The sequence below is a fragment of the Macrotis lagotis genome, chromosome 1 (genome assembly GCF_037893015.1).
Source record: "Macrotis lagotis isolate mMagLag1 chromosome 1, bilby.v1.9.chrom.fasta, whole genome shotgun sequence".
In the NCBI taxonomy this organism is placed as follows: Eukaryota; Metazoa; Chordata; class Mammalia; order Peramelemorphia; family Peramelidae; genus Macrotis; species Macrotis lagotis.
Window position 1 is genome coordinate 108505526 of NC_133658.1, and position 15741 is coordinate 108521266.

Genomic DNA, 15741 nt, shown 5'->3' on the forward strand with positions numbered 1-15741 from the left:
TTTAAGACCGTAAGCTTCTTGAGGGAAAGAGTTTATGTCTTCTTTAAAATGTTTTATATCTCATCCCCTAATTAAAAAATTATCCTTCAAAAGTTCATTGGCAATAATTTTACAAGTGATAATTTTAGAATGCACAGCTAGACTATAAGAGAAAGCTGTTATTCTTCACAAATTTAAAAAAGCATACCATTCAATATCTTGAACCCTCAGAAAAAAGAAGTCACTAACCTAAGGTCAAAAACGGAGCAGATCAAAACCCCAGGACTGACCAATCCTGATACAGGGTTTGTGAGTGGTAGTTTTATTTCTAGCCTAAAGGAGAAAGAAGGCCCTGCTACTAAGTGAACATGATGAGGAGATCTTTGAGAGAATAACTGCTCAAAATAATTAATTCATCATAGCCAGTGATTTCCAAAGGGATAAGAACTATGAATAATATTTGAAATTTTAACCCAAGATTTGTTTCTATAAAAGCATTTCCCTTAGAATTACTCTATTCAGTTTATTATATGTATAATTATTATCCAATTTTAAGCAAGCCATACTGCTAACTAGAATTAATCATATATTCTCACTGAAATATTCTTTAAAGAGTTTTCAAAACTTAACTTACTAAACTATTTCTGATAAAGGCAAATGTCTACTTTTTCAAAATATTATTTTAGAAAAATTTAAGAATTTATATATATTTATTTATAAGTCTTTTGTAGTTCAAAGTAAATAATATGCCTACCACTCTATCACATACCTTAAAAGATAAAAATGTATATTTAAAAAATTTTGGTAATAGAGACAAGAAGATTAAAAGTAAGAAATAATTAAAAATTGAGTTTTCGTTGTTTAATCAGGTTACTACTAAGCAATAGTCTCTTACCTATCTATGCAGCATTTGGAACTTGAAAACTTTATTATGTGAACAAGAATGAATATTCTTTTGCTCCTGAGAATATCTTTAAGTACCACCAACATATTATAAATATTTTTGAAGCAGTACTTTTAGACCAAAATAGTAATCAAATTGACTTCTGAAAAAAATACTAAAAATAAGATGATACTATAGCTAAGTATGTAGCTAAATAATTTATGTACTTTAATCTTCTACTGTAATTGAAAAGGTGGTTTATATTTTTCTAAATCTAATTTAATTTTAACCATTCATAATATATAACTTCCTTTAATTATTCTATGTTTTTAGAAAGGAAAAATCTTTACTGGCCTTCTCCCACAAGAAATCTGAATATCTGCTTTCCAGGGCTCAGCAAAGTGACTGGCATATAATAAGCATTTAATAACATTTATTATGTGATAGATCACAATTCAGTAGACTTTATTTCACTATTGCTTGCTGCTTCCTGATTTAAGTCAGTGTAATATAAATGCTTGTTTCACAGCAAAACGGAATTTCATAAAGTCATAATGACATAAAACCACACATAACAGCATTTCAGCTTTGTTTTGTGTTTTGCAACATGCCAGTGTCTCATGCAGAGAAGTATCAGAGACTAGTTGCTTTCTCATTAGTATAGATGCCCAACCAGTTACTAATTGTCAATTTGTCTCTATGGACTGCATACAGAATAACTACGTAATAATTAATGTATTTTGACTTCTCCCCCTTTGTAAATATTATAAAATCAGAAAGCTTGAAGAACAAAAAAACAGAACTATTAATAATCAAGATTTTGATCTTCTAAAAATTTCCACATACTATAATGTAGAAAATCCCAAATATATTAAAATTATCTCTTCTGTTTATTCGGGGATCATGTCACCAAATGAAAAAAAAATAGTCCTATGGATCTAGGAAAATTATAATGGCATTTATAAAGGCAAACTAAATACACAAAATTTTTCAAGTTTCTTTCCATTCAATACAAATGCTTACTGTAATCATCTCCAAGATTTAGTGATTTATTTTTCACTCTGAGATACAATGAAAAAAAGACTGAAAGTATATATTATTCCTCTACTCTATTATGAATCTCTATTCATTTATGAGATTCTGACAATCATATCATGAATTTGAATAAGAAAATTCTAGTTTTGATTAGTGGGACTCTCCCCTTACACTCTTTATAAGTGGATTCCAAAATACTAAAGCAAAAATAAGGAAATGAAATATTTACCCCTAACAATGGGAAATAATAATACTCTTATAAATAAACCATCATATATCTAATATTGATAACATTATACAATTTTTTTGACAATAACTAGTCTAAAAAAATTTTATATTTTAAACAAAATTGATCTGGAAATATAATACAAAACACCATTCTGTTATTTGGTACCACTAAGTAGAAGGTAAAATTGTAAAAATCATCCAAAAAATTTTACTCCAAGGATTCTATAAAACTGTTAGATTTCCGTTTAGAAAAATTCTGAGAATCCAAGGTTTAAGTATATTTAGTAGAAACAAAGAAAAAACTTCTGGTGGCATCTTCAATTCTCAGGCAATGAATCCTTTTTATCTCCAACTTTTCAAATAAAGATAAATAACAGTGGAATTCAGAAAGGAGAAAGGAAGAGCAGGAGAGAAAGAAGAACCTACTTTGAATTGTTGTTGAGTGACATCTTGTCTGTCTGGCCGCAAGAACTCTAAAACCAAGGGAATAATATCTCTGCAGCAAAATGTGTATGTTCCCAAAGCTGTGAAAAATGTTTGCTGTGCTTTATTCCTAACCTAGGGAGAGGATCAATAAGATATTGTTATCAAAATGGTTGTTAAGAATAATGCAAAAAATATGTCCAACTAACTGATGGATAAAATAGAATGGTCTCTGTAGCTAAAAGACAGGCTATTAAGTATATAAATTACATTTTATATTATTCCAAAAGAATCTGCAAAAGTGTAAATATTTTTTTCTCAAGCCCCTGAGATGTCCCTCTCATTAAATAGCTGGTTAATACTGAATAAGTTATTTGACCTTTTTTGGGCTTCAGTTTCCTTAGTTATCACAGAAGCTGGACTATATGATGCCCCCTTTAGGTCTGAAATACTATATTTCTAATGGGGTAAGTATTCAGATTCTATTAGTTTAATCGCATCATTTAACATGAAATTTTCATATTATATAAATCTTGTTTAATCCACATTCCTTGAAAGCTCCGTGATTTTGTACTCCCCTCCAACAATGTAGAATATAACTATATTTCAACAACTTGGCAGAGTTATCCTAGCCAAAAAAAATCATGAACAGTGATGAAGTTAGTTAGTGGTTAGTCTCTTTAATTTAAGCCTGGTTGATCTTCTTATGATACAAACTGTCTTATGACCTGGTCCATATCTAAATTCCTTTTAGCTTTATAGAGTCTGCTGTGTTATGCTTTGCTAGAATGACTTTCACAAAAGCAATGGTGAAGTAATGAATGGCAATTCTAGAATAGGAATATCTTGTAAAGAATTCATACCTGACCATATGAACTTGTAGACAAACGAAGAAGGTCTCTTATCATATCTTGATGTATTTTTTTGTATTCACAACCTTCAACAGTTAGTGTTCTCAGCTAAACAGAAGAAGAAAACTTAAAATGGAAAGTTTTCAAAAAATTTCATACTGGCTTAATTTCTAGAATAAGATTGTAATGTATAAGAATTCAGATGATTAAACATTTATCTAAGAATTATACATTCTTGTATATTGATCAGAAATGAATAAGAGGGGGAAAATTTACCTCATGCTGCAACATTACTCTATCAATTAGCAATGCTCTGATGTGCTGCTTTTTCCCTTGGAGCTAGAAAACAAGAAATACCAAGAAAACATTCCCCTAAGTTACTTAAATATAATCTATAATTTCTTTGCAATCTTTAGCCAATAAATGGCAGTCATTAAGTTACCCAATCTATAAATACTAGCAAATTCTTTACGTTCTAAAGAGTTAGAACTGTGATTGCTCTAGATCCAAAAACATATCCTTACAGAAAATACTCCAGTCACCTAATTAGTTGATCTCTGACAGTCATGAGAGGATCTTCTGGGAGAAAAGAATGATACCTGCTTTCTATCAAGGCAAACTCAAAATCTGCAGGATGGACTGCTTAAGGACCTTAACTATTTCTCAATTTCTGTAATACAGCTCCAATTAATTTACCCACCTACTTGAATATATAAATTTTTAGGCTATATAACTTCTTTTTTTTTTTTAGGTTTTGGTTTTTTTTTTTTTGCAAGGCAAATGGGGTTAAGTGGCTTGCCCAAGGCCACACAGCTAGGTAATTATTAAGTGTCTAAGACTGGATTTGAACCCAGGTACTCCTGACTCTAGGGCCGGTGCTTTATCCACTGTGCCACCTAGCCACCCTATAACTTCTTAAGGTAACAATTTTGCTCTCCTTACAAAAGGCTTATACAAATAGCCTCCAGTAGTCTAAAAGTGTTGCTATCATACTATTTTCATAGGTTTTGATCATACATCTTCCCTCAGACCTTCTTCTTTCCAACTTCTTTAGTCTATATTCATGTCACCTTGCTTTAAACAGTCTTCCCTGTTTAATTACCATACCATTCTAAAATAACAAAGTCTTTTAAAACAATTATTATTAGGGGCAGCTAGGCAGTGCAGTAGACAGAGCACCTTGGGGTCAGGAAGACCTGAGTTCAAATCTAGCCCCAGACACTCAATTACCTAGCCATGTGACTTTTAAGTCACTTCCCTTCAACCAAGGTGATGAGATTCTTATAAACATAAAAATCTTTCCATATTCTAAAAAGAGTTTCTAAACTTTCCACATTCATTACCATAAACATTCCACACCTCCTGTGCCAAGAAACTCCCATTTAATTTCAAAAGTAAAACTTTTAAATCTGTATGAAACTAATAAAAGTCGATATGCAATACTAAAAAGAATAACAGTATATTGAAATAAACTTATGGACAGTTTATCAAAATGTGAAAGGATTATGATAATCAATGCAGGTTCATAGACATGTCTGTCACACACATAGATATATATATCAAATATGATATGTATACAATCAGATATATAATGCAGATAAAAATAAATAAAAATAGTTTAAATGTTTCATATTCAACACTGCCATGATTCATTTGGAATCAAAATATGATAAAAGTTCCCTTCTATAATGCTAGGACTAAAAAGGGAAGGGAACCCCTTTTAAAAAAACATTATAATACACAGAACTGCCTCCTCCCATATTAAGGAATGACAAAAAAACTTGTAGTACTACTCCCTAGATAACATAAATGGGTAGGCAGCAAATATCAGAATTAAAATGAAAGTCACAGCAAAAGAAATGTGTGGAAAGCTCCACTATTTGTATAATCTATATAAAATTCAATTTCTAGTATAAAAGAAAATTTCCTTTTTACCATAAAAGTACGCCTTACATATAATAATTCTGTGCTTCTTTCTCAAAATCTAACAACTAAAACTACACAGTGTATCCATGAGTTAAACCCTTAAGACTGATTAATTTTATCTATTGATACTATATCTTAATTTTCTAGATTATGTAATATCTGAACTGTTTCTAAAAATCAAGTAGTTTTCTGGTAGCCTTGCAGTTTACAATTAAGATGCACTTGTTAATTTAAACAAGTATCCATTTTTCTAAAATAGTTTTCCTCTGTGAGTTCAAAGATGAGACAAAGTCTTCCAACAATGGACTTTTGTTACATATTTGAATTTAAATTAGGCATTTCCTTTCCATTAACACTCTTATATTCTATATCAATAAGCTTAATTTTCATGTTCACAGAAAACTTACTCCTAAATACAATGTTCCTACAGAGTATCCTCAAAACTATGTGGCCATTAAGCATTTAGGTTTTTTTTTTTAAAACAAAGTGTGTATGATTTAATTGTGAAAATACTAACCCGATTCTCCATTGATTTCTTCACTAGGTTAAAACTCTTCCATCGAGAGTCAAACTCATGCTTATGAGAGCCTTGAAATTGCAAAAGGTCCCCTATGATCTGTAGTTAAACAATTTATAAATTTTATCAAAAAGTCAAGACTGATTATACATCAAATTATGAATCTATCAAATAGCAACTGTACCTTTATGATAAGAAACAATGATTTCGTATCATCTTCAGAGTTATCAAGTATGTGATCTATGATTAGACGGCAAGAGTTTGGGTTAAAATTTAATACCATATTAGCAAAATCCACTGTTATTTGAATTCACTATGAGAATCTTGAAAAGAAGTAATGTGACATAGTGAATTAAGTGCTCAGCTTGGATCCAGTAAGTATGGGCTCAGATCCTGCCTGTCATTGATTAGCTGAATTACCACAATAACTCCCTTCACTTTTATGTCCCTCAAGCACTTCTACTTATGATTTAATTGCTAAGTCACAGCAGACATTACTTTGAAGGAGGTGAATGACAGGGTCCCCAATTTCTCATAAGGATGATGGAATGACCTGGGTTCAAGTCCTACATTTGACATATTTACTATCATGTACCCAGGCATATCTCTTAACTTATCAGTACCCCAGTTAAACACCGGAAAAAAATGTCTCAATTGGTGTTGATAGAAGAAACCTCAAAACAATCAAAATGTTAAATGAATCAGAGAGAATAATGAGCAAAACTTTCTAAATACCTGTCACAGCATAGAAAACACAAAAGCACTTACGGAGAAGCTTCCTTATAACCCTAGCAATTGCTTCTCGATGGTTCTCTCTAGAAAGATCTATAAATAAAAACAGGGAAAATATTTTAGAGGCCTTATAGTTCAAAGTGGAAAGAACTTTTAAAAAAAAACTGGGCATGGCTTCAAAGTATTTCAATTTTATTTGCTATTCCTCTGAAGAATTAGAGATCAATGATTATAATATTTAATCTAGAATAACTTTTAGTGATTAGCTGAAGAGACCTCAAAAATAAAGAAGCTATGAATGTTTCCTAATGGGATAAATACAGTTAGTTCCAGTATTAAGTCAAATGATCTAAAAAGGAAACAAATTTTGATTAATTTGAAGATGTTAATACCATTTATTGGTTATATTTGGGATTTAACTAAAAAAGGATGTTGTTATTAATCATGAATAATGTGTGAACACAGTCTGATTTTTGTTTCATTAACTGAATTGGAGAAAATACTGCCATATTGTTAAGCCTAAAGTTTTCTACTATATTAATTTCTTTGAACTACTAAACAAAGCCTTTATCTCATCTATCCTTTTATTTTATGCCCTCATTTCTTATACTGAACTATTTTGAGTATAGATATCTTTTATTCTCTTTTGAAGATTTTATGACTTTCACTGTAGGAAAATTTTACTGGCTCTTCTGAGTCATATCTCTCCCCTGGGGTTCCTTTAGAAAAAGAAACATGGGCTCAGCAAAAGTCTTATGCTAATTTTAAATGCCCATTGAAACTACCCAGGCTCAATCACAACTATAAATTTAATATAGATTTATACCCCTCCTTCACAATTGCTACAGGTTAGAAACAATTTGCTTACCATAGTCAAGGCCAGTGTACAGTTTTGTCTCTTCCAAAGATACCATACTTGGCACCCTAAATAAAAACAAAAAAATAAATTTTTTAGAAATAATACCAGAGAGAAAAACTATATAAAGGAATTTTAAGGCTATAATAGTTCTAGTAAAACACAGATAATACTATTCAGAAAACTGTCAATTATATGTCTTTAATACTTCCTAATGAACATTAGGGATTTTTACCTGATCCTTTTGATGATTCAAAGTAATTGCTATAATCATCCTTAAATAAGGAAAGCTTTAAATTTAATAACAAAAGAAATTCAACTTCAAATTAAACATAATTCAATAGTATTTAAGAATTACATATTTGAAAACTGCTACATACATTTACCTAAATGACAGACTAGAAAAATTGCCTTTGCTTTCAATTGCACAATAATGGCAACTAAAACTAGACATTGTATTTCAACTTTTTTCAATAAGTAGAAAATAAGTTGTATTTTAGGTAACTCTGACCCTTCGGTGTGTCACATCATAATATGTTTATATCTACATTTTGAAGCCTGAAATTTTCTAAGACATACACAACTATAAAAACAATAGAGTTCCTAAATTTAAAAAAAATTCAAAATATATTTTTCATAAATGTTGACACTCAATTAAGTTTTTCCATATGTTTCTATGGATTATAAATTAGGATCTTTATTCACGCTAAAGGAACAGAATTTATTAAGTTAATGGTTAATATCTTACGTAAAAGATAAGCAATTTAAACTATTTTTTCAACATTTCATTTCAAAACTTTTCTAATTCATTTTTTCTAATGTTATATAATCAAAATGAAATTGTATTTTAAGAGAATTAGGCAGAAATGCCACATAAGACACTAATTAAAGAACACAGTTAAGCATATCATGTGCAAATTAGGGATAAGCACATCTAAATCCAAAAAAGGTAAGATCTGCATGGCCTTCATACATAAACTGCTTAGTACTGGGGAGGGAGGGGATTTTTTTTTTTGCCAAAATATGGTTTCACACACCAAATCAATATTAGTATTGTAAATAGAAAGCAACTAAAATGGAAGTAAAATAGGATACTTCATCAATCTAGATTTTACGTAATTTAGGATTTTAGAATTTTACTTAAATATATTTATATGACCCTTTAAAATACAATGATTAACCATATTATCTTCTTTATTCTGATCTCTGGGAAGTCAGTAACTTTGTAGAGACATGAATTCAACAAATACAACTTTGGAGTATTTTTTGCAAACAGACTGGTTTCAAAGCTTACAAAATTTTGGGACACTGAACTTTTTGGTTTTAAATACTCAATTTTACATGGAACTTTTAAGAGTTCTTAATTAATTCTTCAACACAATGCAGTGAATAGAGAAGACACTCTCATTTGCAAAGTTCAGGGACTCAACTGTGAATGTTTATTATATAAAAGACAGCCTATTTCAAGACACACAAAACTAAAAATTATTAAGTACTTTTTGGAATGTCAAACTTTCTCAAGAAATTATCTGAAAACATAAGAATCTCTCAAATTACATACATTTAAAGGGCATTATCACAACCAAATGAGAAATAGTTCAGAGTCTAGAGAATATAAATTTGACAAATGAAATAAAAGCTAAGTATTATGTTAAATTCCTAATTTATCCTCAGTAAGAATGTCCAAATCATTTTTTCTTTCTTTGTGTGTGTGTGTGTGTGTGTGTGTGTGTGTGTGTGTTCGTTCTTTTGAGAACAGACCTTTTCCAATCTAATGAAATGTAAAAAAGGAGGCTGAATTCTTTCCCCAATCAATGTACCTAAATCCCTCTTATACCAAGGGCAAACTGGCTACAAATAAAGATCTCCCCCCCCCCCCCCCCCCCCCCCGCCAAGACAATGTTGTCACATTACAATGCAAATTGGGCAAATTGGCAGTGTACAGGTCAGTGCAGAAAACAGATCTTGGTTGAAATTCCTACTCTGCCACTTACCAGTAAACAGGTAATTAATTACATTATTTTAAGAACAAATTCATAATGTCCATTTGTATGGCTTTCATTAAGTTACAATTTCAGGATTTCTAATTTCAATTCTCAGCTTTCCTAAAATACTCACTGGGAAGGGATTTTTAAAAAAATTAAACAAAATCTTTAAACTTAATGAACAAACCAATTACCATTTAAATCCTTTAACAATTAATAACTGAAATAACCTTTAAAACAAAAAGTTTTAGTCACTATAAAAATTCTGCATTAAACACACACTTAAATTAAGAGAAAGATTTTAGGATACTGGAAGAAAGCTGACATCTTTCTATTAAAATTCCTATTTTAAGTTATTTTGTTCCCACCCGGCTAGGGCTTCTTTTCATGAAATTACTCTCTTTGAAAGGTCCCTCAAATACATCCCTCCCTATTTGATTTTCTATCAAACAGCTAGGACAGCTCACTGGTAGGTAAGATAAATATAGATTAAAAAAAACTTGACATTCATATACTTTTTGAACCACAGCCACAAAATATACTTTTGTACACCTTTATCCCTATGCTGCATTGGTCCAAATGTAAGTGTATCAAATATCTCAGTGTTTTAAACTTCTAGCTGAAAACAGCACTAAGAAATCTGAGACACACTATATAGGCTGCAGTGCTTATATATGAAATCTAAGTTGGGTTTACAAATTTGCTTTCTTAGGAGCACAGATACAATTAAAGCCCTACTTGATTTACCCACAGCAGCAAGCACACTCACTAGCGACAGCTTTTTTGCTGGCTTGCACCCAGCAAAAGAAGCCTATGCCAAGAGTAGCTGGTATAATAGCATAAGGGAAACAAATTCACTTCACTGATTTCATGCAAAGACAATCCTCCCCAATATCCCTGATATATATGTTTGGAGTTTCCTTGCCAAAAGAATTAGTACTCTATCTGCCATAGGAATAATAGTTGGAAGGAAAGGTAGGAGTTGTAGATCCCATGAAGTATCAAAGTTTTCCAAGCTTTCCGAATGAGAGAAAACCACCTCTGTTAGCTTTCTTCTTAGCATCAAAATACCTACTAATGTAGGTTGTTGGGGTCCAACTATACCATTTCTTTTCTACAAGATAGCAGAGGTACTTTCAGTAGAAAGATGGCAGCATCTTGTAAAAAACTGTATTAAATATTAACATTTCTTTACATGAAGTCAGTATGCTATTACATTTAAGCATATATTTAAGTATTTAACATGTTTTCACCTATAACTCCAATTTCAATTTCTCTCATTTGCCACCTAACTTTCTTTAATTTGCTACAACATTAACGTTATACATTTTTTGTAAGGCAATAATTTGTTTATTAAAAGAAAAAACAGGTTTCTCCTACATAGACAAATATGGTACTGTTTTAAAAATATTATAATTATGTGTTTATTTTTCTGGGTATATAAACACTTAAGTACATTTATTTTTCTTTACCAATAATTCTCACTTTAGGGTCATGGTCTGCCTAGAAATTGAACTGATAAGATAGGCTTGCACTTTAAACATATTCTCTATTTATTCTGTATGAGTATACAGGCAGGATAAAAAGACTTAGAAATTATTTAAGGTGTTTTCCACACTGACTGTTCTTTGTTGAGTACATACATAAAGTGGATCCTCTCAATTAAATCAGATACCAAGAAAAATATACCATCACTAAAAAAGATATCCTAAGAATTCCAGCATAGAAATTAAAAATAGTCACCCAACAACTATAGCAAGATCAGCTTTATATTTGTATTGAGTAACACTTGGCTACCAAGTCTGTCTGTCTGTCTTTTAGTAAAGGATACCATTTTTTCCCCTGCTGAATTAGATCTTATATGCTTTCATTTTTAAGTGTGCCTTTTGCCATTCAATGATAATTTTCTTCAAGTCAATAAATCCTTTAATGTAGGAAAACAGGATGGAGAGGTAAAATGATTCAATATAAAAACAAAACATACATGCAAATTAAATAGAGAGGCTAGATGAAATTGCATACATGAATTAGTGTAAAACTATTTTTTAATCTTGAAGATGCTAAAAATAAACTTATAAAATGCTAAAAATAAAGTTACTAGGAGTTACTGGGTTATTTTATTTTCTAGATTTACTAATACTAGCCTTTTATGAAACACAATTAGGCTAATTCTATCTTTTATTATGAACTGCTTGTTAACAAAATCTATAAACACAAATGAAATGTTGGATCTATTCTATCATATGTACACTGTTTCTACATAAAAAGAAAAAAATTCTTACATGCTGCTAAGCTTATGAGTAGATTGTGGGCCATAGTCATTATTTCTATGGTTGACATACAAAATTTTAAAAATCAAAGAAAACAGTTGGAAGGTGAAAAAAAAGGAGAAAACAGGGTTACTCACCGTGGAGTAGTAACTGTTTCCTTTTCTGTGTGCAGCTCCCCCAGCAGAGCTGGGTAGTTTCCTGGAGGTGCCAAGAGAGGTTAGCTAGCCCTGCCCCTCATTGCATAACATCACATCCTTTCACATATAAAAGAAATGGTCTTGTTCTAGACCTTAAGTATCAGATCTCAAGTGAAAAGATAGTAAGAGCTGAGTTCTTAAGAATGCTTTTATAACATTTCTATCAAGAGGAAAAGGGATACCAGAGATAATAAAGCAGTATTTAATTAGAAAAATGGGAACTCCTCTACCTTGAGTAACCCTGTTTTTCATATCCCATGAAACTGGTTAGGACAGTTAAAGTGGGTTATAGTTTCAAAGGAATATCCCTAGGCAACTAATGAAGATTGTATACTGGATAAGGACATTTGTTCTTAAGCCTTGGAGAGGTGTCTAGTCTAACTTTTACAATTGACAAATAGTATAAGAGACTACTTAGGTTACTTAATACCACTCATTTGGGGATCTGAGAGCAAAAGTTTTAATTCTAAATGACAAAACATGTTTTTTGATGCTCCTATTTTGAAAGGCAAGGTGAGCATCCTGTATTACAAGGGTTGGAAGTTAAAATGTTGTAGTTAGGCCATTATTTGCCCTTCACAGTCCCATGGGTATGATGTTTTACAAGCCTTTCGAAATAGGAGACAACTGAGCTCAATTAGTAGTAGTGATTACTATCATAGTAACCTTATATGTCTAAAACAAAAGTACAAGCTGAGTAACATTTAATATACCTATTTCAAGCTAAATACTTAGAGGTGTATAAAATCATCAAAGTCCATTGATTTTTGTCAGACCCCCCAAAAACCTCAAAGCATACAAAATAAATTCTCACTCAACAGCTACTTTAAGACTCTAAAACAATTCAATCCTCCAGTCACTTCTGTATACCACATAGGAAACCTCAGCAAAATTCAGAATCAGAAAATGCATTACTTTTCAAACAGGACACCATCCCTTGTATGCACAGAGTAAACCATAAAACTAACTGTATCTGAGAGAAAACGCTTAAAGTAACAAATAAGACCAGAACTACAATATTAACTGCTTAAGAAAAACTGTATCACTAATAAAAGCTTCTCAGTCTTCTAAAAGAAGCCAATTTCTGTCTATTATTTCCAAGAATGGAGAAATTCCAACTTCTATCTGTTTGATTACTCTGTCACAAACAAGAAAAATTTCTTAGCCCCTACAAATATATTTATACAAAGGCATTAAAAAAGCTTTCTTTAATCCATATCAGAGACATCTATCTTCTTTTCTCATCTAGCTAGAACTTATTTCAAACTTCTACTACCTTCAAATAGCTAATAACACTGCTAGTAAAATTGTTTTTCTACTATAAATAGACTCATTCATATCAAAGAATAATTATATAGAAAACTTCTTTTCCTATTCTTTTTTGTAATAATAGATGATGGACAAAGAAAGACCTCAACAATCCTGTACATCCAATCTAGATTAATCTAAGAAAATAAAACTTGTTAATTTCAAAGAACATTTTCAAGTTGAAATTTAACATTATTTTAAATCAGAAAATATTTAAAAAATTTAAATTACTGTAGATTTGTTGCATGTTTTGAAAAAGTCTAATAAATTCATTAGTCCAGGCTACTCAATCATTTAAAAAATATTTATATAGAAATGAATGTGTTAGGGTATGTGTTGGACATTCAACTGTTAAAGAAACAATGTTTTATTTATAATCACATGGGATCCTTCAGGAAGGAGAAGAGACATGAGAACTATATTCCTTCTTGCATTTAAATAATCAGTCAACTCCACTGAAGTCCTACTTTGGTGTCTCATCATGATGTGGAGGTAATTCTGTTTTCTCAAAGGCCATGTTAGAAGAGCACACAAATTTAGGCAGGTCCTATTACACCAAACTAGACAGGTTGTGAATGTGGGCCTTTGTGACAATGTGTGCTGTCTGTCTACTGGCTGAGAACTGGCCTAGTTAAATTAAGAAGAGATTCATCAGAGTGGGTGGATGAACTGTTTAGTCAAAGAAACTCTAGAAGATCATTTTCAGAGCTACAGAGGAGCTATGAGCTATGTTGATACAAATACCGAACCTGAAGAAATTATCACCTTTAAAGTAGTGGGGGGAAGTATCAATTAAAATAAAACCTTATCATTTGTATGAAACATACTTTTAATTAGAGTGACATTTTAGATAAAAAAATACAAGTTAGAAGCTAATTTAATAGATTTACTATGAATTTAAATATAAAGAAAAATTTTTTTAGAAAGTTGTACAAATCTTTCTAAAACAAAATTGACCTTATTTCAGCAATCAGAAGAAAAAGGCTGGGGGGCGGCTAGGTGGAGCAGTAGATAAAGCACCAGCCTTGAAGTCAGGAGTACCTGGGTTCAAATCCAGTCACAGACACTTCATAATTACCTAGCTGTGTGGCCTTGGGCAAGCCACTTAACCCCATTTGCCTTGCAAAAAAAAAAAAGGTTTAAAAAAAGAAGAAAAACCTATGTCATTATTACTTTGTATAATGTATTTCACATTTCGTAAGTTTTCTTAAAAATACGTACTATCCTAAAAACATATAAAGCTAAATAATTTCAATTTTTATCTTAAAAAAACACAAGAAACAGAAAATAACCAATTTTATCCCTTCAAGTATTTATTGATTGTTTTCAGTCTAATTTCCAACAAAAAGTCAACACCTTCACTTTTTTTTAAGAAGACCTCCCCAGTCAAATACTTTCCTGCTGTTCAGCTTTTAAAAAGAAAAGCAGACCTAAAAGAATAGGGACATGGAATATCAACTTCATGGAACATATGATTATGTACTACAAAGTAACCTAGCCTGAATTTACTTATCCTAGAATGTATTAGAGTCCTATTACATTTTTATTAAGGAAAAGGCCATTATACAATAGAAACCCATTCACCTCATCAATACATAAAGGACCAATATTTAAATACACTTAATTCATTCTTGCTTCAGTTAACCATTATAAAAGCGAAAAAGGTTAAAACGTAGCTACGTCTGGAACAAGTGGATGCTACCATAGTTTAGTTTCCTAGTCTTCATTTGATCTTAAAGTCCACTATCTTATCTGCAGGGAACATCCTTTTGGCCTCACAAGAGAGATTCTAGGGCCAGATAAAGAAAACCTTACACCTTATCTTTAAAGCAACATCCTCAAGAAGAACTCCAATTACTCAACTTATCTGCTGTATAAAAAAACCACCCAAATGGTATTATACATTGTTATATTGCATTATTCTAAAATTATCATTCTTATTTTTAAATATTGATATTTTACATCAAATTATTCTGTCAACAGAATATGAAAAAAATTAGTAATTTCAAACAGCTTATTCACCTGACAAGAAATAAAAGAAAACTTCTAAAAAAACCATTAATTTCTGGAAAAACTTAAAAACAGATATCCTTATCAGAAATTAACTAAACTTCTAAAGGGCTAGGCCTAAAGTACTTTTCCAATACTTAATTAGGTGATAATAATCTCTCATTCATCAAAATGGACAAAGCAACCCACAAACTGAGAAAATTGTAGGCCTGTCATCGACCAACAAAAAGAATTTCAAACAGTATATTTAATTCATTCCTGGCAAATTAATTTCAAGTTCTTTTAAAAAGCACCAGTACCTAGAATCTAGATACCAGAATCCAGAAAGATTTTATCAAGCAAATTTGGTCTTGCTTTTTTTTTTTAAAGAGATCTCTTAGTAAGTTGGTCAGAAATAGGGGTGGATGCTGAAAAGAAAATGGCAGCTTGAGATGGCATACTGAAACACAGGATCTACTTTCTAGGTGAGCAAGAGTTAAGTACATCAGATTCCACTTGAAATCAATTCATAAACCAAGGGGCAGGCAAAAAACAATGGTAT

At 31.1% G+C, this 15741-nt stretch overlaps 1 protein-coding gene across 4 annotated transcripts in view; it reads right to left on the reverse strand.

The window, feature by feature from the left end:
* The window catches only part of PSME4 (proteasome activator subunit 4), a 103813-nt gene that overhangs the window by 24908 nt on the left and 63164 nt on the right, over positions 1 to 15741 (reverse strand). For all 4 annotated transcript variants that reach the window (XM_074206186.1, XM_074206179.1, XM_074206164.1 and 1 more), the window contains 7 exons: positions 7443 to 7498; positions 6611 to 6667; positions 6027 to 6082; positions 5843 to 5941; positions 3676 to 3738; positions 3412 to 3507; positions 2552 to 2683 (listed from right to left, as the gene is read on the reverse strand). In XM_074206186.1, the coding sequence (XP_074062287.1) occupies positions 2552 to 2683; positions 3412 to 3507; positions 3676 to 3738; positions 5843 to 5941; positions 6027 to 6082; positions 6611 to 6667; positions 7443 to 7498 (559 nt within the window). The remainder of the gene's footprint in view (positions 1 to 2551; positions 2684 to 3411; positions 3508 to 3675; positions 3739 to 5842; positions 5942 to 6026; positions 6083 to 6610; positions 6668 to 7442; positions 7499 to 15741) is intronic.